Raw genomic sequence first — 24,952 nt, forward strand, 5'->3', positions numbered from 1 at the left:
TGCACTTGAGGCACCAGAAGAATACAAGATGCAGGTCAGTCACCAACATCAAGTGGCGACAGGTGCGGCAGCTCTTGAAGCTGGCCTTCTGAGATGACATCACTGCCACACCAAGAGGAAACCTAAAAAAAACTAGACAGTTGAAAAAGTTAGTCAAAAATGGACTACAGGCGAGCGAGAGCTCTGGATCTGCACTGAATAGCGGGGAAAGAAAATAACTATCGCCAGTGTGCTGTGTTGGCGCCTATATAGGCACTACGTACATCACTTCTAGTGCAGATGATGCCACGTGGAATCGATCAACGTCACCTAGCAGCACACAGGGATACTGCTCACAAACATTTTCTGGATCTAGTTTGACACTTGGAGATAATTCTAAGGTAAAGACTCTGCGGCTAGAAGTCTCTATCAGATATGGAGTGTACGGACCAAAACGCAAACAGAAGTCAAACTCAAATGCACAGGTCGAAATGACAGCATTTTAGTTGATGGTATAGGTTGGGGTATTCTAAGTTAGAACAATGGATTCAAGTAATGGGATAATCGTGGTCACTCTGCACCACTGCAACAAATGGACATATTGGGGCATATGTTAAAAACAACCAGTCAGCTACAAAATGAAATACAGGAGTTTGAACGAAAAGGCACAGGACAGGAAAACACAGCACGTATATGAGAAAACACCCCATGTACCTTAAAATATCCCTAAACAGACAATGAGACTTATTTTGGGAATGGACATTGGGCATGTTTAATCAGGGCTCCAGTAGAGGCTAGCAGTCAGTGTTTTCTCACCTGAAAATACTGCACAGCAGAGGACTCCTCTGTTCGTTCGCTGAAGACTGATCGCTCCATACTGTGGCCCCGGCTGTTCTTCAGAATATTATAAAACGAGCAGAAATCTGAAAGTGGAAGAGAAAGAGGAGAAAGGACAGTTGCATCAGGGCAGTATTTCAAACACCATCGAAGAATAGGAGCCATGTCAGCATGAGAGACAAAACGGTTAATGGTTAATATAAATACCTGTATTTTAAATACAGCTTAAAATATAGCATTGGGATTACTGTACCTTTAATTACCTAGTAACACTTTCTGCTCAAGCTGGGGTTAAAATGCTGTGTGATAGGCTTAATACAATAAAACACGTTCCTTTGTCACCCAAATGCCACCCCAGAAGTGGACAGTCTTCATAGCTTTATATTAGTGTTACGTTTCTCTGGTGTGCACTGTTGGCTCAAGTAAACAAGCAAACTCAAATAATTGACTCAGTTTGGAATCAAGATGCATATGCTGCTGTAGTGGTAGAGGGAGAAAAAAATAGTGCTGTTGTAGAGGTGTTAGTGGAGAAGTAATCGTGAATGTTAGTGAATGGTGCAAACAAAGGGGGACGTAGGGTTAGCACAGTTTGAAAGAAAGGAATTATTTACAACAGATGACAAAGGAAAAAAGATATTCCTACATTTTAGTACAAGCAATAAGATATTGTAAAAATATTAATATAAAGTACAATAACTAGCAAACTGTTTGAATAACCATTTGAAAAGAGTAAACTCAAGTTACAGAACATGAGAACAAAAAAAAAATCTCAGTACGTGATCTTTACTGCAGAAACCAAACACTATTAGTAAAGGAGGCTAAAGGAGTTGGGGAAAGAGTACATTCAGTGCAACTTAATGTTTCAGAGTGTAACAGAGGTCATAACTGAGATAATGAAAAACGAATACAAACACTGAGTCTGTATAATGCACTGAACAGTCAAAGGTGACTGGGGCGATGTTAAAAGGCGGAACAACAATTAATTATGGTTGTAATCTGAAGGAAGTGTGCTTACTTCTTTATCTCAAGGCCAAGGCTGCTGTAGTGCTGGATTCTGGTATAGGATTGTGTGCATAGAGAGAATTCTAAACACAACAGTGTCCTACATCACTTAGCCAATGCCTTAACTTTGTCCAGTATGCATCATCCCAGTAATTTAAGTCTACATTGCTTAGAACATGACTAAACCCAAGCCTAAAAAATATTGTCAAAGCCAACGGATCACGCTCTGACTGCCACTATTGCCTTTGCCAATGCCAGCTACTTTTCGAAAACCCAGCATTGGCAAAGTCGATAGCAGTAACAAGCCCTGTAAATGTACAGAAAACAATTTGGAAACACTGTTTTTGATACTTTCAAGATGGCTGCCACATTGAATTATGCAATGCGACAACAAAGCAGCGGCGGCCGGCACGACGGAGTAGGTATTATTTATTTAATTATACCTATACCGTCATCTGTTGACTTTCCCCCACCCTGCTTAACTGCGTTTACCTGTGCTGGCCAGCTGCAGGGTTGTCTTTTCGCGTCTGGTTTTCCTTTCCTGCTCCGGTCGGGGGGGGGGGGGGGTATAGATCCTCCAGATAGGGGCTGCAGGCATCATCAGGAGACTTGAGGTAGGCCAGGGATCACTGGATCCCAGGTTAGGATCACCAGGGAGACCTCCATGTTTTGTTGGACCATTCGAACTCGGGCCATGGTTGTCAGGTGCAGACTCGCGGATTTGGCCTGAGCCAAAGTCTGTTGGTGAACAAATCCGGTGCTCACAGGAGACGCACCGGGACTCCACTGGTGTAGGTCGAGGTCGGGACAGGCCGGCAGGGCGCCAAGTCAGTTGGTGTCCTCCACTTCTTTTTTCAGCCCGGTTCTTCGGTCCTGCTTTCTTTTTGTCTGAGGAGGCAAGGTTTAAGGTTGGCCCTAAATACTAAATTTAGCGGGGTTTCAGGTATGTACAAGTTGGAACCAAAGGTTCCCTTCCTTCAGGTGGGTACAACCCCTATTATGCCACCCTCCAGTGGGAGGGGAGCATAAGCCTCACTCTGGTTGTCCGGGTACCCCCATCTTCAAGATGGCAGGGACTGAGAGTTGTGCCTCGCCTCCCCCACCTCAGGGTGGGGTTGGCAAAGCTGGGCACACCTCTCCTCTTATCTTGGTTTTCCCGCTATTTCTCCCACCCCAAGTGGGGGTCAAAACCAGTGGGGGCCAGTTGCTGGGAGCAGCAAATGGATGGGTCAGCTCCCAAAGGCGGCAAGCCTTTGAAGCTTCCCCTTTGTGGACCCGACCCTTCCTGAGGGAGGAGGCTTGGCACCTCTGCCCAGGATGTGCTTTGTTTCAGGACCCCAAGAGCTGGAGGCTCTCGACTCAGGGGTCCAGAAAAGTCTGGGGGAGGCAGCGGGCGAGTAGCCAGTCAGCCAGGACACTAGTTAGGTAGTTTTTAAGGGGGCATTTCTAAGATGCCCCCTGGGTGCATTTTGCATTAAATCCCAGACTGGCATCAGTGTGGGTTTAATGAGCTGAGAAATTTGATATCAAACTTCCCAGATTTCAGTAAAGGCATTATGGTGCTGCGGAGTTAGTAATGACTAACTCCCAGACCATATACTCTTTATGGGGACGCGATTCTTGGTGTTGGGGCCACGTAATTGCCTTTGGTCTGCTCCTTGCCCTGAGCTACTCCGTACTTGCTGCCACTTGCTGCCAAACAGTCCGGGGGACTGCAACGTCCATTGCCATGCTAAACGCGCCGGGACTACAATTCCCAGAGACCCTGGAGCGCCTGCTGATCGCGTCAGAACCGCCGGGAGGTGCTTAAAAACATTGCGGCCCTCCCGCAGCGCGGGACGCGATTCTTGGTGTTGGGGCCACGTACTTGCCTTTGGTCTGCTCCTTGCCCTGAGCTACTCCGTACTTGCTGCCAAACAGTCCGGGGGACTGCAACGTCCATCGCGACGCTAAACGCGCCGGGACTACAATTCACAGAGTCCCTGGAGCACCTGCTGATTGCGTCAGAAGCGCCGGGAGGTGCTTAAAAAGATCGTGGCCCTCCCACAGCGCGGGACGCGCGCGGGAGTGCCTGGGCGAAGCCAAGGGCGGACCCGTCCGCGCCCGTCGAAGCCAGGAGGAGGCTGGACTGGGCCAGCCCCCTTATATTGACATTTAGACTCCCCCCCGTAAAGTGGTTAGTGACTTTTTATCGTTCCGGTGGTGCATTTATATTGAACCTTGTGTCTCTTTTCTGGTGCATAAAGTGTCAGCTGCCTTAGGTCATGAGCAAAGGCAGTGATAAGGGGGGATTGGTGTCAGTACAACGCGTTGTATTACAACGCATTCCGTTACAACGCAGATTTTACAACGCGGGATCCATTACAACGGATGTCATTACAATGCATGGCATTACATCGCAGATGCTATTACAACGCATGGCATTACATCGTAAGTATAGGTAAGTTGAATTTTTTGTTAAAAATGTTATTTAGTTTATTGTAAATAATTTTTTTTAAATAATTTAATTAAAAGACATTTAAAAATTGTCATTAATTTAATTTAATAAAATAATATCTATTTAATAAATGTAAATATAATAAAAATTGTAATTAATTTAATTTAATTAAAAAAAGTAATTAGTTTAATGTACATATTTTTTATAATGAAATTAAATTAATATTAATTTATTTAATTTAATTAATTTAATAAAAAATGTTATTAATGTAAAATAATTAATTTAATTTATTAAATATATTTCAATTAATTTTAAAATGGTAAATATAATTTAATTATCCCTAAACCCAAACCCTGCCCTAAAACCTAAAAACACCCCTGTACCTCAAAACCCAAACCCTACCCTAAAACCTAAAAACACCCCTGTACCCCAAAACCCAAACCCTGCCCTAAAACCTAAAAACACCCCTGTACCCCAAAACCCAAACCCTGCCCTAAAACCTAAAAACACCCCTGTACCCCAAAACCCAAACCCTACCCTACCCTAAAACCTAAAAACACCCCTGTACCCCAAAACCCAAACCCTGCCCTAAAACCTAAAAACACCCCTGTACCCCAAAACCCAAACCCTACCCTAAAACCTAAAAACACCCCTGTACCCCAAAACCCAAACCCTGCCCTAAAACCTAAAAACACCCCTGTACCCCAAAACCCAAACCCTGCCCTAAAACCTAAAAGCACTCCTGTACCCCAAAACCCAAACCCTGCCCTAAAACCTAAAAACACCCCTGTACCCCAAAACCCAAACCCTGCCCTAAAACCTAAAAACACCCCTGTACCCCAAAACCCAAACCCTGCCCTAAAACCTAAAAGCACCCCTGTACCCCAAAACCCAAACCCTGCCCTAAAACCTAAAAACACCCCTGTACCCCAAAACCCAAACCCTGCCCTAAAACCTAAAAACACCCCTGTACCCCAAAACCCAAACCCTACCCTAAAACCTAAAAACACCCCTGTACCCCAAAACCCAAACCCTACCCTAAAACCTAAAAACACCCCTGTACCCCAAAACCCAAACCCTACCCTAAAACCTAAAGACACCCCTGTACCCCAAAACCCAAACCCTGCCCTAAAACCTATAAATACCCAAACACCCCAAAACATATACCTCAGTACCCCAAAACATATACTCCTATACTCATACTTATTTAAAAAATCACTTAAATTAATATATTTAATTTATAATATTTAAAAACAAAAATAAATATTTTTTTTATAATTAATAATAATTAAATCAATTAAATAATATTAAATGAAATTAAAAAAAAATTAAATACTTACCAATACTTACGATGTAATAGTATGCGTTGTAATAGCATCTGCGATGTAATGCCATGCATTGTAATGACATCCGATGTAATGGATCCCGCGTTGTAAAATCTGCGTTGTAACGGAATGCTACGTAAAAGTTGCGTTGTAGGTGTAACATACCGATAAGGGGGTAGGGGCTCAAGGGTAGTGGGAACCCTTGATGCCTTCTTAATAAGAGCAGAATCGGTACTGTGCAGGGAAATTGAATTAACCCAAAGGCGCCTTTCACTGGACCATCGTCGTTCTTCTATTGGTGTTCCTTCAACTGGCTCATTGTTGTTGTTAGAGCCAGCTGGATCTGTTGATAACAGAGAGGGCCAAGGGGATGCACTGCTCCTTCAGGGACCAATAATGTCTTTACCGGAGCCATCCGAGGTTGACTCTCACAAAGAGAGGGATGTATCCCCTATCCATCCGTCCCCCCCCCCCCCAAAATACGGACTTGCCAGCAACGTTTGAATAAAGCTAACAGGGGGAGCACTTGGCTAATTTAACTTCAACAAAAAGGAAAGCGGGTAGCATTCCGGCCACCCTACAACAGGCCAGCAAAGCGTCGAAAAATGGGGGTGGTACACGGGGAGAGAAGGGGAGTGTGCGTGAGACTGCAAGTTTATGTGCCCATAGCTTGTTGGATATTAGCTCACAGGTACGGTCTGAGCAGGTGTCCTGTGATATGGAAAATCGAATCTTATCTAAACTAGAGGAGAAGTTGGTGGAATTATTGAGACCTATTTCCTCTAAACTCTCTGATATAGATTCCAGGTTGGATCAAATTGAAAAACACCTATTTCCTCTTGTACGTAATTAATTGACTGGAGGTTCCAATGATTCTATTGCCCTGATTGCGATTTTGGGGTCCGTGTCCAACAAGACACCTACAGTGACTGATGTGGGGGGTATTGCTACGATCAAGGCCCCCGTGGTGAACATAGGGGGCAAGCACGTCACGCTCTCTAAAGATACATCAGGGGATGACCACAGTAGTGACATGAATGAGGCCCCGGGTTGGGGTGACCATGCACATCAGCACAAAATAGATAGGTTAAATCTCCCCCCCCAAGGCGACCCCATATACTGTCATCTTGACAAATGTTCCCCCCTGCAGAGTGGTGCGGATGAACATTGGATGTCTTTGCGAAATAAGGCGCTACACCACGTAAATAATCTGACAGGTTTGGGGAGTCATTTAATTAAAGAATTCAAAATGACACGTAGGATCCCCTGGGTGGGGAACTCTGTCAAAACCAGCAGAGGGGACTGTGTGATCTTAAATTTTGCCTCAACGCAGATTGTTAAATTGGTCTTGGATAGGGCTGGAACTAGGCTTTGTGTAGAGGAGGGCATTGGTGTTGTACCTTTAGGGTTTTTCTATAGAGACTCCCTAGCAGTGATGAATGAAAGGTCAGAACGCAGGCAACTCCCACAGGCCCGGGGACCTCGTGACTTCTTTGTGCCCATTCAAAACAGATGAGGTATTCTCAAATCTGGAAGAGATTGATTGACTAGCGACACAAGGAACATCAAATATTGCTGTTCAGTTGAATAGGGTTCAAACGAAGGAATCATCGGCAGCAAGTATCCCTTCCAAAGACACGGTGGGCACTAATGAAATTATTGAGGGTACCAAGATTCTAATTTGGAATATTGCAGGCCTAAGAAACAAGTTAGATGATGTCCTATGGAGAAACACTTTGTGGGGCTGACCTCATTGGGTTGCAGGCAACATGGGACACTGAACTTGCTATGCTTAGATGGATATAAGTTGTATTTTGCCCCAGCAATTGCCTCCAGTATGGGGGAGGGCGAAGGGTGGGTTGGTGACTCTGATTTCCGCATCTATCTCAGGTACCCACACTAAATTAGAAACAGGCTTACCATATTGTTTGGTAGTGCAAATTGCTTCTACCCTTGTGGGCACCATTTTGATCATTAACTTTTATAACTCATTTGATAGAGTTACTGCCACAGAAGATCTTGCCAGTCTGAATTACTTTCTTGACACATATAGAGAGGATAACACAGACCTTTATTCGGTTATTGTTTTAGGAGATTTTAATGTGTATGGCTGCCCTGAGAACTGTCAGGTTATGGACAGCTTAGGTCCACCAAACCAGGGCGACATCCATTTTGAGCATTCCCCGCAGGGAGAATTTCTGGAAGCGCTAATGGCTGAAAACGGATTAATATATCCTTGCAAATCGGAAGGGGCTGTGCCTACCTTTCAAGGGAATGGCACATCAACTATCGATTATATTTTCATTAGTTCCCTGTTGGGAGCAAAGGTATGTGGATATACTGCATTTTGGTCCACATTCAGTGATCATAATCCGGTGGTTTTGACCATGGTAGATGTCAAGAAACCCGATATATGTAACAGGAAGATAGATAAATTAATTTCCGGCCCACAGATCAGGCGCGTAGAATTAGGTGGTGCCGAGTAGTACCCGAGGACTTTCATACCAACCTATTAACTAAGGTTGGAGCTGAAATGTGCATCTGCATGAACGAACATGCAGGGGACCAGGAGGTTTTAGAGGCTTATATCAAAATCTGTTCACAGGTCGCTAGTGATCTTAAACGGCCGGGTAGGGCCCAAGATATAGCTGGAGAGGGATGGTTTGATCATAACTGCTCGTTAGCTCATCGGAAATTGTTGGTGGCGTTGAAACAAAATCCGGTGGATACGTCCATTGTGCCAGCCCTAAGGAAAGCCTATAAAGTTGCCTTGGAGAATAGAAGACGAGAAATCAGAGGCGAGGCATGGGATGAGCTAACATCTATCGATGTCCTTAAAAATAGCTCTAAATTTTGGGCAGAGGTCAATAAACCTCTTTGTCAAGATTCCTGCAATAGCCAATTAGATTGTGCTATCCAGGAACAAGTTTGGTTTTCCCATTTTAAATCCGTTTATGAAGGAGCAGGGATGGTCAAACCGTACCCATGCATGACTTATACCTTATCGGTTACCGAGTTAGAGGTGGCAGAGGCCATCAGCCAGATGACATGTAATAAGGCTCCCGGAACAGATGGCGTCCCAGCCGACCTTTTTAAATCAAACGTCAAGACATGGTCAAAGGTTTTGTGTAATGTTTTTAACAAAACGTGCAAATCAGGATTGCCGGGTACCTGGTTTGAATCGGTAATAGTACCCATTTTTAAAAAGGGAAATAGAGGGGACCCCAGTTGTTATCGACCCATTTCCCTTATCGATTCTGCTGTTAAGGTGCTTGGTCGGGTGGTTCTAAGCAAGCTCACAGGGTGGTTGGCAGAAACTAATACCCTCTCGGGTCTGCAATTTGGTTTTAGGAAAGGTCGGGGCACAATCGATGAAAGTCTCAACCTACAACTACTAATTGGAAAGTACACAATCCCCAAAAAGGGCTCCCTATACTTAGCTTTCATGGACCTTTCCTCGGCCTTCGACCGTGTGAATAGGTCCAAACTATGGGTGATGCTCCTTCACTTGGGCGTGGACAAAAACATTGTGTACTTCCTTGCTGACCTGCACAGGGACTTATCTGCCACAGTGAGATACGACCGCAGAGGTAACTGTACAGGGAAGATTTGCATTGTTAATGGTGTTAGGCAGGGGTGCATTTTGGCCCCCCTGCTGTTTACCCTGTACATTAATGATCTAGGTTCAGTCTGTCCGAGGCTTGCAAGGACATACCAAGGGTAGGCAAGCGATTAATCCCCGCATTGTTGTATGCGGACGATGCCGCCCTTTTAGCACGTACAGCGGTAGGGTTGCAAAGTCTTTTAAATTCGTTTTCTGCTTTTATGAAATCTATAGACCTTAGTGTCAACTTCTCTAAATCACAAGTCATGATGGTTGGCACCAAAGTGAAAGGGGTAAAAAGCTTGCATTGTGAAGGGAATGTGCTGTCTAGGGTATTTACTTTTCCATACCTAGGCGTTATTTTTGATGACAAGGGCACATGGTCACCCCAAATAATAGCTAAACGAAACGTATTGGCTAGATCCATCTTAGCTGTTTTGGGCTTTGCCCCCAAATTGGGAGTTAAACCGTTTCAAGCACTTTTAAAGATATATGATGCCAAATGTGTTTCCCTTGCAATGTACGGAGCAGACATCTGGGGTTTCAAGAATGTGAAGGTCATTCAAGTGGCGGAGGATAAGTTCTTCAAAACTATTTTATCTGTTCCTCAATCCACATCTGGTTACATTGTCCACCAGGAGTGTGGAGTCGGCTTTTTGGAAGATCGCATAGCCATCGCCCCACTTATAAAATGGATCTCTATCTGGCTGAACCCCGAGCTAGAACTGAATCAGGAAATCCTCAGAGATTGTTTAGCACTTGACTTTGGCTACCGTATCCCCTGGCTGAGTTATGTCCATAAGTTATCTGTTAAATTGGGTCGACCTGAACTGTTTAACTCGCCTGATAAGCTGGTGAAAGGGGACATCAAGTGGGATACGGACTAAGTTAACGTCCTGCTTGGCCAGAGAGGATAGAGTGCTGGTTAAATCGACTGTAAGGGCTCACCAATTGATAAAAACATCATGTGCTACTGAACCATACCTGAATATTGTAAATAATTCTAACCATCGTTTTTTATTAACAAGATTCAGGTTGAACCAATTTCATCTCCTCCTTGCTGGATCATCGGGGTGGAAAAGGGAGGAAGATTTGGGGATTTGCTCTTGCGATGGTTTCTCCACTAAAGATACAATGCACTTCATCTTCTTTTGTGAGCACTTTCTTCCTATTCGTAAGCGTTTTATTATCCCTCTTTTAAAAGACAAAAGTTTTATTCAAGTTGAACCAGCCCTGCATTACTTGCAGCTACTTTCTAATGTATGGGCGATTTTTAATATTGCCAATTTCCTTACTGTGGCTGTAAGATTAAAGAAGAAAATTAAATGGGATTAACTAATGTGATGATTCTGATGAAATGAATAGTGGCGTGGGGTATTCCTTTTTAACGTTTACTTGGTTTTAAAGGATGTTTTTAAATGAAATGACAATAGGTACTGTATACATTCTTAGTTTGTATTTTTGTATTGTATTTTTATTGTTTTTTGTGAATTTTGGTCTTGACTTAAATTGTGTAGTATACTTTTATGGTTTTTGTTATGAACTGAATAAAGTATTTTTTGACTGACTGACTACTCTTTATGGCTTTACTGCTTACAATGTCTAAGGATGGACTTAGACACTGTAGGGGTACAGGGCTCATGCACCTGTATCCTCACCAGTGGAATAGGGCACCATGCTAGAGGGGTGGTTTACCTATGCCATAGGCAGTGGACTGTAGGCAAGGCACATAGGGATGTTTATCATGTTGACTCTTCACTTTGCTCTGCACCACAACATGCAGCCTGCAATGGCAGTGTGTGTGTGTGTTAGGTTACAGGGTCTCTAAAGGGAGCAGAATATGTGCTGCAATCCTTAGAGGCCTTCCCTGGTCACAGGGCTCTTGGTTCCAATTGTACCTCTCACAAGGGACTGACATGTGGCCAGAGAGTTCCCAATTGGGTGTGCAACAGTACAGTTTTACTTAAACAAAGGCCCTGGGTAGCTGGTTGGCAGGAATCCAGTGTACACTTGGTCAAGGAGCATCAACATCAGGCAACAAGTGGGGGGCAAACATCCAAAAGGGGCACTTTCCTACACCCCCAAGATGATTGATGTGTTCGCAACATGAAAACATGTCACACTGAGTGATGCTACTTGGTGACTATCTTTAGAGTGTAAAATTATAGGAAACAATGGTGTCCATACTTTCTGGACGGCTGCTTCATTGCATCCCGCAATATGAAGATAGAGGCAAGATGGCCACTGTTAAGGAGGTTCCACACAAAACTATCGAGGCAGTTCCCTGCATGCTACTTCATATCCTAATATCACGCACATTCCTCAATAAGCCGAATCATCCAGGTCGGAACCCCACAGTGGGGCACATAGCTGCTGATCAGATATATACGACCCAGTGAGGTAGATGGTGCATCCTATATTTTTACCCAAGTATAACTGAAAAGGCTTTCAACCAGTAACTCCAGGCCGCCTTTTGCCATTATACAAATTACATTATTTTAACAAAACCTAGTTTCTTCACATTAGGTCTTCACGGATCTGAGTATCCCATCCTTCTATTATCCAATAAACTAATGGTTTGCATACTTCCTCAGTTGCGCGGGTGTTCATGCATTTTCATACGGGAGCTCGGCATACCCCAACTTCAATACTACAGAAACTACATGACCACCTCTGAATCTCTAAGGAGAGAAAGTCTGAATTCTTTCAGAATTATTTATCCCACCAACAATGGTGTGAAAAACATCAGTCAATCAGAGACGACATCCGAAACCGTCTTACTGGACTATCGTCACACCTTAAAGACCGGATCAATGAGAACAACCAAGACATCCCTCTACAGGATGAAGTTTTCAACAAATCCCTAGAGGTACAAAATATCTCAAAATCCCCTACGGCAAAAGGTTCAGCCAGTGACTCCAAAGTTGACAAAGCAATATATAACAACTGCAAAATGTTGATACATTTGTCAGCCACCAACCTTAAGCTCTTTGAATCTCACTTTCAGATGTTCCTAAACCTTGAGAAACACTTTGTTAATGGAAACCCTCCAAATCTGCTGACCTTCACATTTAACCCCTGGCATGCTCATGACTTCCCCCGGCCATCATGATTTACAGTGGGCGTGTGCTCATGACGGCCGGGGACCGTCCGAATCCCGCACACTATGTAAATTGCCTGCACAGCGCGAAAAGTCGCGGTGCATGCAAGGGGTTAAGATATCTCAACCTACCAATAACAACAACACCATACTGAAGCTATCTCACCAATACTGAAGCCTAAACATTTAGTTGGTGTTCCTACACTAATTCAGGGCCAATACTCTGAGGGAGAACTTAAAGAAACCCACTGACAGCTGCAATAATCCTTGGCCACTACACTTTCACAAGGAGTCCACAATTATCTCTACACCTCTCTATCCACAACCCAATCGCCATGAATTAAACTCTTTAATGGAATATCTTCCTCCAAATCTGGCTCCACGCTGATGTTAAAATAGATACCTTCTAGGAGCGGATATTCTCCATTGTCCCAATACCTCTCAAAATCATACTCAAAACTCTAATGCTGTAAAAAACATTCACTCTTCATATTAAAGACTATGACAAAACCCATTTAACTCCACGGTCTATTAAAACCATAACACATAATTACAAAAATCCAAGCCATAAGAGATCCTCCTTGATTTCGGATAAAACGCTAAAGAACCTATGATTCCAGGGAGTCTACCGAAGCCAACAAAGAAAACTCAGTCATCCAAATTAGAAAACCCAAAGAAAGATCACAAAAGAATACTCGTATAAAAGACACACTGGAAAATTATATGAGAAATAAAAACAATTAGATGCTATTACCAAGCCACTCCGAATATCTCCCTAATGTGCTTTCTACACAACTGCAGATCTCAAACAAAATACAAAGTCAAAATAATAAATCCAATAATCACCTATTGTCTCACCTTGATTTTCCTAACTGAAAGGTGGATGACAGAAGCATGTCCACCATCACTAGACCTTCTATTAGCTCAAACATATGACCTCACCAACAAAGTGGGAAAATCTGGTGGTGGAGCAACACTCATAAATCATTCAGTACCGAAGCCCAGCACCAAATTTACAACCTTCATATATCTTAAAATTGAAGACCGCAGAATAAAAACCACTAAACTCATCTCATGTACCACCTTGATAAAACATTATGACCTTCACTGAGTACAGAATTGAACAGAACATAGAAAGTGTTATAAAATCGAGCAATGTTAGTTTTCTGGGTTACTTCAACCTACACTGGAAAAACATGCAAGACCCACTTGTCTCTACCTGAACCACACCACGAACCAACAAGTATCTTACTAAACACTGCACAGCGCCCACCGGCTACTAAGGGGACAGGTTAGACAATATCATTGTGGAAGAAGATAAGATAGTGACTGACATAAGACCAGTTAACTAGTCAGATCACTACCTCATTTTCTTTACTCTAAATGAGGTTAAATACTCTACACCTAGGCAACGCTGTAGTCCCATAAAAATGGATCAGAAACAGAAGGGGCATCAACAGTAAAACATCTCTGAAAACATTGTATACTCTCTGCAAAACCTACCTCCTTCACTGATGTGAATTACCTCACAATCCACTACATCAAAACAATGTCTGACTCTAAAAGAGCTAGCACCAAAATCCATAAATGACAAAAAGCAAAGAGCTAAGCCATATGATTACCACAAATAATTACATAAATCAAAAAATAAAGGGCGTGGCTTGCACGTGCATGGTGGCGGTTACGTAGGAGATGAGCTCCGGTGCTGTCCAACCTGTGGGGCAGTTATCCTTAACCCCCCCCCCCTCCCAAAGGATATACGAACCCCAGTGTCCGAGGGGAATGGGGGTGAAGTCTGGCTCATCCGGACAGTGGAAGGGCCTCCCCAGGCAGAGCAGATACGAACAGCCGGAACCGGTCCAGGGAGAAATCCAAAATGACGGAGGCAACCCAGGAGTGTCACAGCCACTGGGGATCATCCTCGGGGAGCAGCATCAAGCACAGCGGGAGGTGCACCCCCACCTTGGAAGAGTGGGTGGGAGGGAGCAGCACAGCAGGAACGAGGGGCAGCTTAAGCTGGCTGTGGCATGGATGTGCCTGCAGTGTTTTGCACAGCTCGCCGCTTGAGTGCGAAGCAGAGAGGGATTACCAGAAGTCGCCCTCCCTATGGAGACCGCAGCAAGGCAGGCCATGGATGAAGGTGAGGTTTGGAGCAGCCACGTAAGGTGGTTTTGAGGCATGGGCATGAATGCAAAGGCTTGCATACACCGCAGAGGCCCGATAGAAGACCGGAGACCCAGGGGTATCACTTGCACCTTGGTGAGTGGCCTGGAGCCCATTTGAGGGAGACTGGAGCTAATCTATTGCGCTTCACTGATGGAAGGGATCCCACCTAATGGGGGATATTGTCATTTTGAGATGTGACCAGACAGGGTTCAGATATCTGGACATCTATGTAACCACACAACCGTATACCTTTTTCAGAGAAAACCTGGAGCCTATTTTGCATGATTATAAAAGGGGGGAGGGGGGGGGATGTCTACTGGAGAGAACTTTCGATTTCTGAACTAGGCCGAGCAACCCTACACAAAATGATAATCCTCCCCAAGTTCCTATATAATCTGCAAATTACACAGTTTATGTCCCAGGCAAATTCTTTAAAGATGTTTAGGTGACAGCCAGGCAGCTGATTTGGGATGGCGGCACGCCGAGGTTTCCCTTATCCGTATAGATACGCAAGCCAGAGAATGGGAGAGCTGCCTTCCCAAATCGTAAGTTATATTACTGGGCAGCCCAAAGGCATGTAATTAACGACTGGGTATTTGTAACGCAGCAGGTACCCTCAAGCTATGCAGACAGGAGGGAAATGCATCCGGGGGGGCTACCTTGGCTGGCTCTACGGGACAGGCAGGTGGAACTCTTTGCCAGGCCCAACTGCTCAGGCGGTTAGACTACAGGCCTCGATAAATCAAAAGTTTTACTAGACCTGCAGGCCCAATAACCTAAATAATCTACCCAACCTAACTAATGTGTTTGTACCGTAATCTGGTCATTATGTCATCCTAGGCATTTATTTTATTTTGTAGACACAACTTGTTCTTCACTATCACATTAGAGCCCCTTCAAATAGTTTTTTTTGTACAGCAGGAATGCTGAACTCACATATTTGGATTGCTTTAATAAACTAAACGTTTGCTCCATGCATAATCAGAATCAGGCCCACATATAGGGTACACATGATCCCCGACTTCCCTCTTAGTTCACTAATAGCATTGCAGTTCAAGGTGGGAGCAGAAAGTTTCTCAGTTCATCTTCAAACAATCACTTTTAATAAATATATTACTAAATCACGAGGTGGTAGCGCACTGTCATTCACAGACAGTACATTTTCCATTAAAATGGCCAAAAACGTTCTTACTAACATGCAGTTTTACGTATAAAAGTAAACAGCGTTCTAAACAATCTGCGGAGATTGGGTTTAAGCAAATCTATTTATTATTTACCATTAAAGTAAAGTGTTATGATTTGTTTTTGTCCAATACAAAAAAAAAATCACAACACAATTAGAAAGCAAGAACTTTCATAAGTGCTGAAATTGATATTGAAATGTTTATACAGTTCATGTTTTAGCTATTTAAGTGTGCTTAACCCCTTCCCTGTGGTGGTAATTCTGCCGCTGTGCGGGGATGTAATTATGGAGAGTAACCCCATGTGTGCTCAGGACGGCCTCTGGCCGTCCTGCGTCACGCTGTGCGTGTGAGCAGGACGGCCGGGGGCTGTCCGAACTCCACCCACTAATTAATTCTCCAGCGCAGGCGCGGAATTCGCGCCGGGGAATCGGCAGCGTTCGGGCCGTCCTGAGCAAACGCCCAGCGTGATGGAGGACGCTGTCCTGAGCACGCAAGGTGTTAAATCAAACAGGACAACGTATAGGCATTTCACACTTTTTGTACAGCATGTTTGTCAAGCATCGTTGAACTTTGCAGTCAGAGAAAGAAATTAAATTGTAGATGTAAACTGACTTTTGACCTCTGTCCCTGAACACAGACTAAATGTGACAGGACAAAAACAATATTTGAAGGCATCTTTAATTTTCTATTCCCTCATAAAGTAAAGGAAAACCTGTTTGTCAGCTCGCCAGAAGGGGCAAGTAGGCCTCTAAATATAGCTCATCCTGATAAAATCTGACTCGCCATGTCGAGAAGATTAGCTGTGGCCTGTAATAGTATGGCAGGAAGCAACAAGAGCACTGGGTTGTAGCGGACGTGCGGAGCTAGAGTACCTGCTCTGACATTGTTAGCACGCCTGAAATTTCTGGAGGGTCACAGGAAATGATATACTGGGGAATACTGAAGGTGGGGGGACATTGGGGGGAGGGGGGATGATCCTATTCTCCGAACTCCAAGCTCCATTTGAACTGACAGGGGAGACCGTATTTAATCAACAGGTCACAAATATCCGGTGGGGCTATAAAGGAACTTCTTTTGGAGGTGACCGAGGAAATGCCCCTAGAATTGAGCTTGTTGGGGGGTGGGGCTTCACAAACACGCTGTATCAAAAATATACATCCCCTGCTGACACATCCTGCCCCCATTAGACACCCAGCGAAGTAAATGGGAAATCGACTTGGGGAGAATAGAAGACAATGACTGCCAGTATCCCCAGGTGGCAGTTATCCGGGCAGGCTTTCGACTGGTGCAGCTGAAGCAACTCCACAGGGCATATTACACGAGAGCACGCCTCTGCCAGATGGGGAGGGTAGGTAATGATCACTGTCAAACTGTATGTCACCAGAAAGGGGCTCTGAGCTACACCTTATGGGAGTGCCTAAAAACACAGGGTTACTGGGAGAAGGTGAAGAAGATGATCCCATCAATTCTGGATTGCGCCATGCTCTCAACCCGCAGCTGGTGATGTTGGGTATGTGGGAGAGCAGACATTGAACAGATACCAGTTCCAATTCTGCAACATACTGTTAATGGAGGCCAGGAGGGACATTGTCCGGTACTGGTGTAGGCTTAAAAGTCCCCAAAGTAGGTAGTAGGGTCGGAAGTCCCCTTGGAGGCTCGTTGGCACTTATTGGGAGTCACGAGTGAGATCACATGGTCGAAAGGTGACAAGATCTGGTTAGCATTAGCTAGCATGGTTGCAAATCGGAACATAGCAAGGCTATGGGGGAGTGAGGTGATACCAACAGTGGAAGCCTGGGAGAGGGACCTGGATTGGTGCCAGAGAGCAGAAAGAGTCATTTATAAAAGTAGGGGATGCCCTAAAAAGTGGGAGAAGGTGTGGGCAGCATGGAGGCAACATAGAGGAGAGCTGGTGAACACCCAAAACTTGTCTGGGTCCAATTAGTTATGGGGGTGGAATTGCCAGTTACTCCACACACAGACGAATGAGAGGTGGGGTGGGATGGTAGGAGGGGGCGAGGCGGCAGAGGATACAGTGTCATCATAGTACCTGCAGGTATGCTCACGGTGGAGATCCACGGAGGGGGTGACTAGCGGGTTGGCTGTTGGGATGGGGGGGGCGCTAGGGGGGGCTTGATCGCCAATGCAAGCTTATTTGAAGATGTGTTATGCTATGTAACATTGTCCTATCTGTATCACCGTTCTACTGCTGATGTCTTTTGTGCGATTGTATGGAGCCTGTTTACATAATAAAAAGAATTCTAAAAAAAAAAAAAAATCCCCAAAGTGACAGATGATCATTCAACTTGGACTGGAGCATCAGGGTGGAGAGGTTAGTGTACAGCGCCAGGTTCACCCACAAATTTGAAAAGGTGTGGGCCCCATGGAAAGGGTCCGAGGTTGTCTATGACAGGGAGGAGGCATAAAAGGGTTATGGGTGGGTTCTCTTGGCATTACGGAAGAGAAGGGGGAGCCGGTAACAGAGGTTCATAGAAAGTCACCAGGGACTGCAAAAGAAAGTAGCAACGTGAAGGTGGTGGCTGAAGGAAGGAGAGTTCTGCCAGATAGCGCAAGGATGTACAAGCTGTATTGTTGCAGCTTTTTGGTGTTCTATTGTTACAAAATTCAATAAAAAGATTTGAAAAAGAAGTCCTATGAGCCTTGCTGAAAAAACAAATGGTGTCATAATCCCTCACCTATCAGCTTAATGCTTATCTGCAAAGAAATAAACAAACAAATTACAAGAAAAACATTACAGAACAATATGCTGCTTTCATCAAAGAGGAAATAAACCAAGTGAGAAATCGTCCAAAGCAACTATATGAAATTGCTTTTTATAAATATATTTTAAATGTATTTATTTTTAAAACACAAACTCCAAGAGTATTCACAGAAACATTAAAACGAAAGTGTGAGGATCTCTCCAACTTATTTATAGAGAAGAAACAATGAAAAGTGCATTACAGGCGAGGACGTAATGAAAAGTGCATTACAGGCGAGGACGTTCGAATTGGTAGACAAAGAATTATGACAGGATGGACAAACTAACCTAGCTCCAGGACACGGGAACGATTGATAATTGGGATATTGAAGGAGGCACAACTGACCTGGGTTGTAATTATGATCCTTGTATGCAACTGTGATGTCCATGTTTCTTACTGGAATATTAAGTGCCTAATAAAAAGATGTTATCAAAAAATGTTCAAACTACTATCTCCAGCATCACCCTTTCCTCCCAGGACAAGGATTCCATCCCTTCTACCACCCTAAAGGACACCAGTCAGACACTATTCACCTTTTGGTTATGCCTCAACTCATCCTTGACCCATAGGGGAGTCCAGGACTGCCTGAAAGTAGTTGAAGTCAAGACGACCACCACTTATTGTTTGACGTCAAATCCACCATTTCTCACCAAAATCCTCACATGCTGTGTAGAAAACCAACTAAAATACTTCCTAGGAGAACAAACTGCTGGGTGATCTTCAATCTTGCTCCAGAAAGGCATGCAGCAAGGAAATTACAATCTTAAAAATAGAGGCTAATTCCATGAGCTTCCACAATGAAGGAAATGGTATCCTTATAAAACTAGACCTTTCAGCAGTTTGAGACATGGTGAACCCCAACATTCTCCTGAGAACTCAAAGGGACAGGTAATGTATCAATTAGTGCCCTCATATGGTTGACATCTCTCCAGGATAACAGAAGGCAGAACAATCAATCACACCAGCTTGAGCACCGTTAATTTCATTACACGGCCAGAGGCTACCATTATGCAATAACCTTTAATTGCTGCATCAACATGCAGCCCATTAAAGAACATAAAAAACATCATTAGCACAGCACGTTTTGCCAAACTGACTTTTTATCCTCAAACATAGTATGTATTAAAATGTGTTATTTGAAAAAAACATCCTAAACAAAACATTCCAGTTTTAGATCTTTCAAGACAGTATAACTCCACGTCACAAAACAGTCCTCTCGCTGCTCTGTGACGAGATAAGTATTATGCCATTCACTATATCTGCTATGTCTTCCTATGTTAAATAACGATTATTCGTTTTTCTAGGTTTGCTTCGCTTTTAATACTTTAAGGTAGGTTGGGAGTGGGAGAGGTGTGGCACCGCGGCCAGGGCGACTGACGCTGGAATCTGGGGATCAGGGTTCGATCCCCGGCTCCGGCGGCAGGTTAGCCCAGCACCATGTGACTCTGGGCAATAAGCTTGCTTAATCTTCCCGACGGCCCCCAGGGCCTAGAGACCCTTAGGGTGATTGTGCGCTTTACAAATGTGGATTATTATTATTATTATTATTGGTGTTTCGTTTCACCCCTCCAATTTCTGGTTTGGTTCTCGTATCCTTAGGCTTTTGGCTATGCAGCTGCTTTCCCCCTGCTGAAGATGGGCTCAGCACTTGTTTTTCCGAGGCTATCGGAATGGGCTGATTTCGGGCCCGAAGCTCTTCTTGCGGCCTCCGGGACTTTGTGAGGAGCCTGCATGACTTTTAAAAGACGTGCAGGCGCCTTGTGAATCTTTACACAGCAGGACCAGGACACCCTCTTCTGCATTTCTAAAGAGCGCTTCGGCCTGCGGCGGCCGCCCCTATCCCCAATTTCCTTGCGCACAGCTGAGTCCTCAATTGTAATTGAAAGAGGACTCAGTGCCTTGACAGACATTTTCCCTTGGGCTGTAAGCCCTTGTCTTTAAACGCGCTTGGCACATGTACACCATTATCATGGCAACGCAGTCACTATCTTCTTTAAACAGTCTCCGTTTGACGGGCGAACCGGCGGGAGGGTTTTGGGAAAGCTTTACATACCTCTCATAAACAAGCATTAGAAATGCAATAGGTCTCTGATTTATTGGAGTTAGAGCTAATGGCATTGTAAATGGCAATGTCTTTTAGCAATGTGTTATGGAGTGTATGCATGTGGTGTGTAGTCGAATTATGAGGGTTGTATTGGAATTGTTAGTTGTGGAATTGTGTGGCGTGAAATTGTGTGGTGTGGATTGTATTTGTGTAGTGAAATGATGTGGCATGGTAGAATGTTGTGGGTAGTAAATATGTGGTATTGAGTTTACTGCAATTGTGTGGAGTGGGATTGTGTGTTATTGAGTAATTATATGTAATGGTATTTTGTGTTGTGGAATGGTATGTGGTGGAGTTTAATTATGTGGTGTGCTGTAGAATTTTGTGGCATGATGAAGAATTCTGGAGTGTGTTTTAGATGTAGGAGGTGTTGTGTTATTGTGTTGTTGAATTGAATTATGTGGATTGATGTCAAATTGTGTGAGCGGGTGTGTGCGGGGTTGGGTGCGGGGTTGGGTGCGTGCGAGGGTGGTTGGGTGCGGGGTTGGGTGCGTGCGAGGGTGGTTGTGTGCGGGGGTGGTTGTGTGCGAGTGTGTGCGGGGGTGGGGGGGTGTGCGGGGGTGGGGGGGGTGTGCGCGTGTGTGATTGTGTGCGGGGGTGGGGGGGGTGCGCGTGTGGTTGTGTGCGCCCGGGTGGTTGTGTGCGCCCGGGTGGTTGTGTGCGCGGGGGTGGTTGTGTGCGCGGGGGTGGTTGTGTGCGCGGGGGTGGTTGTGTGCGCGGGGGTGGTTGTGTGCGCGGGGGTGGTTGTGTGCGCGGGGGTGGTTGTGTGCGCGGGGGTGGTTGTGTGCGCGGGGGTGGTTGTGTGCGCGGGGGTGGTTGTGTGCGCGGGGGTGGTTGTGTGCGCGGGGGTGGTTGTGTGCGCGGGGGTGGTTGTGTGCGCGGGGGTGGTTGTGTGTGTGCTTCTGCGCGTGTGCGCTTCTGCGCGTGTGGTTGTGTGGTTGTGTGGTTGTGTGGTTGTGTGGTTGTGTGGTTGTGCGGTTGTGCGGTTGTGCGGTTGTGCGGTTGTGCGGTTGTGCGGTTGTGCGGTTGTGCGGTTGTGCGGTTGTGTGGGTGCGGTTGTGTGGGTGCGGTTGTGTGGGTGCGGTTGTGTGGGTGCGGTTGTGTGGGTGCGGTTGTGTGGGTGCGGTTGTGTGGGTGCGGTTGTGTGCGTGCGGTTGTGTGCGTGCGGTTGTGTGCGTGCGGTTGTGTGCGTGCGGTTGTGCGTGTTTGGTTAGGTGTGGTTGTGTGTATTTATGTGTATGTGGTAAACAGTTGTTTATTAATTCAATGTGCATAGAAAATGACTACACCTCACCCAAGCCATTCTTATAGCTTCAGGGGCTGGGAACAGTCTGAATTGTCACACTTGGCAGCGCTGGCAGAGGCCATGGGTGGTGTAAGCTGCAGTGGCCTCATGACTAGGTCTCTGGCACTTATTTATTTACAAATTAAGCACTGAGCTAAATATTAGCTATTCTGTAATATGATTATCAGGAGCACTGCCTTCAGCCTGAAATTAATACTCCAGTACCAAAAGCGAGCCCCCTGTTGCAAACTATAGAAATATTAAATCCCATGCAGCGATAGCTGGGCCAGCAGGTTTGAAAAGTAAACACTGGTATCTAGTCTCTGCAAGACCCCCATGTGGAAGATGGCTCTTGGTTCTAAGAAGTGGAAACCTACCAGAGTGTGTGGCGGGTAGATGGGATGAGTGTGTGTGTGCATGGCAGGTAGATGGGATGAGTGTGTGTGCGGCGGGTACATGGGATGAGTGTGTGTGTGTGTGTGCGTGGTGGGTAGATGGGATGAGTGTGTGTGTGTGTGTGGCGGGTAAATGGGATGAGTGTGTGCGTAGACAGCCCACAAGTTGTGATCTTGTTCCCTGGGCAGACTGGCAAGCATTTGGGCATGGGTGGCACCTTTTCTTCTCCTCTTGTGAGGACTGGCTGTATTACGTTGTCTGAGCAGGGGGTGCCCCAAGCGCATCTGCGCCAAGAAATTCCTATCAGCAAAAGAGCAAGTCACTAATATAGATGATGCTACGATTGCTCTAGCAGCAGCAGCAGTTCACAGATGAAGATGTAGGGATCTCTCCAGCAGCAGATGTAGGCTGTTACTTTATGACAAAGTAACTGCTCCGCAACAGTTCATTTCTGCTATCTCAATAACACCAATAGGTGAACACATCCAGGATTCCTGATCCGCAAAGCTGGGCTGTCAATGGAAGACTGAACGATAAAAAGAGACTAAGAAAGAGAAGACGGGGGAACGCGAAGAGATTGAAAGTTGCTTAAGAGACAGGGACCAGAAGGGGAGAAGCAGAGGGGACTGTGAAGAGAGAGGAGAAGGGGAAAATTGGAGTCAGGAACAGAGAAGAGATTGGAGGGGAGAGAGGACAGAGGGAGAAAGGGCACTGAGGGGGGAGAGGAGAGAGAGGGGGACGCATGAGGGAGCAAGGAGTAGAACGGGGATAAAGGAGGGCATTGGGCTAGGTGGGAGGGGCTGAGGAGAGTATGGAGGACAGGACGAGAAAGTGGATAGTGAATAGAGTGGTCAGGAGGGAGTGAGAAGCACTGTGAGGGAAGAGAAGGGGCACATGCCAACGTGAGTGAATAGGGAACAGAGAGGCATGGGGAGCAAAGTGTACAAATGAGTGGAGCATCAGGGCATATACGCCTGGCCTTGGCAATAGTGTAGTCTTTTTTTGTATTTTATTTTACAAGCAAATGCAAACGAAATTGAAGGTTTGGGAGTAAAAACAAATATATCTATTTTTGGGGTAAAAGGTGAGATTTACCCCACCGGTGGCAGTGAAGTGTTCTACTTTACAGGCAAATGTGCATCTGTGATTAGGAAAAATGTGTCATTCACAGTGAAAAGAGACAATGGTTGAAGTGGGCAGGCCGCCCGTTGCCCAATTTTATATTCAGTGGTGAGAGTTGGAAATTATGAATGACAGTGTAATAGCCTGGTAGATGAAAAGGGCTGATTCAACTCCCCTCTGTGTGAATATATCTACGCACTTCAATTATTCTGTTTAATGCAACGGGCTGGCTAGGCAGCTAAAGCTGCATCTAGGCCAGACCTTAAAACTTAATGGAGAGACAGAGGAAACCACTGGGTGCAGAGGGGAGAGAGGCTTGGCGCAGGAAGAGGGAAGCAAAGAGGAAAGGGTCCAGAGGCGAGACGTGACGGGACTGAGGGCCCAGGAAGAGAAACAGGAAGGAGGGTTACAGAGAGAGCAGGGGTGGAGGAGCAGAGACAGAAGGCAGTAGAAGAAACAGGAGGAAAGAGAATTTTACAGAAGAACGGGGAAAGAAAAGGAACAAATGGAAACAGAGCAGATGAAGAAGGAACACATATGGAAACAGAGCAGATGAAGGGGACAGAGAAGTCACAAGGAATAACGTAAAAGCCAGTGACAGAGGAGGGGAGTTTTCGTGGATATGGTTAGGACGTAGGGGGTAATGCGTAGGAGACAGAAAGAGGAAACAAATGACTAACGAGACGAGCGCTCGCGAGTGAAAGCGGGCAAACGCACGTGACTAGATGTTGGGAAGGGGGAGGGGATAGGGTGGAAAGGAGAGGTTAGGAGAAGTGACGTGTGAGGGTGGGGGTCTCTGTGAGGCAGGATGGGAAAGAGAGGGCGCCGAGACTGGCTCCTCGCACTGTATGCAGCGTCATCTTATCTCCCCTCTCAGCACATTCCCTCATTATCGCCCCCCGCCCCACCTCTGCTGCGCAGTCCCCAGGGCCTGGTAAATGTATTAACCCGTTTGAAGGCCCCAGTGTTGCTGAACAGCAGTTTATAACCCGCGGCCTGTGCTTTGCAGAGCATGATTAAGTCATCGCGGCCGCGGGGGACCTCAGGGCAGCAGGGCGCGGATCGGCAGCACGTTCATCATTTAAGCGAGACAACACGCCAACGGGGGCACCGCACACTTCACGTGATATTATTAAAACACGCATTGGAAAGGGCATTACATCTGCTCGCCACAAAAAAAGCAGCACTGAAAGCAATCGCTTTCGCGTACGCTTTTGTAAAAAAAAAAAAAAAACGCGAGTGCGACTCGAGCATATGTCTTCAATTATCACGCCGTGTCTGGCCGCGATAATTGAAGACATATGGCCTTTGGGACGTGTAACAGACACCAATAGGCCATGGGCGGAGCTACGCGACTGCCCATGGCCTATTGAGTGTTCTGTTTTAAAGTACGCGCACGCAAAGGCCAATGAAAATGGACCTAGGAAATAACACGCACGAGCTGCGTGGAATTTCCAGGTCCATTTTCAAAACCCCCGAGAAAAGGACTCTGGCTGCGCGACACTGCTGCGCAGTGTACGCTAGGCCAAGACCTAAAAACATAAAGGTAGTATTAGCTAAAAAAGTCAAAAGTTTTCCTTAAGCCTCTTCTTTATTTGAATATTTGGCAAGACATCTTCCTCATTACATCTGATGAGGATGTTATCCAG

The 24,952-nt window shown here is 45.5% G+C and overlaps 1 protein-coding gene across 6 annotated transcripts in view; it reads right to left on the reverse strand.

Annotated features, from left to right (window-relative positions):
• CARM1 (coactivator associated arginine methyltransferase 1) overlaps positions 1-24,952 on the reverse strand; it is a 395,773-nt gene that overhangs the window by 266,075 nt on the left and 104,746 nt on the right. For all 6 annotated transcript variants that reach the window (XR_013609861.1, XR_013609860.1, XM_078685050.1 and 3 more), the window contains exon 3: positions 796-902. Coding sequence is in view for 4 of the 6 variants with exons in the window: in XM_078685050.1 (XP_078541176.1) it covers positions 796-902 (107 nt within the window). In the remaining 2 variants the exon portion in view is untranslated. The remainder of the gene's footprint in view (positions 1-795; positions 903-24,952) is intronic.

Source organism: Lissotriton helveticus, chromosome 1_1, assembly GCF_964261635.1.
Source record: "Lissotriton helveticus chromosome 1_1, aLisHel1.1, whole genome shotgun sequence".
Taxonomy (NCBI): domain Eukaryota; kingdom Metazoa; phylum Chordata; class Amphibia; order Caudata; family Salamandridae; genus Lissotriton; species Lissotriton helveticus.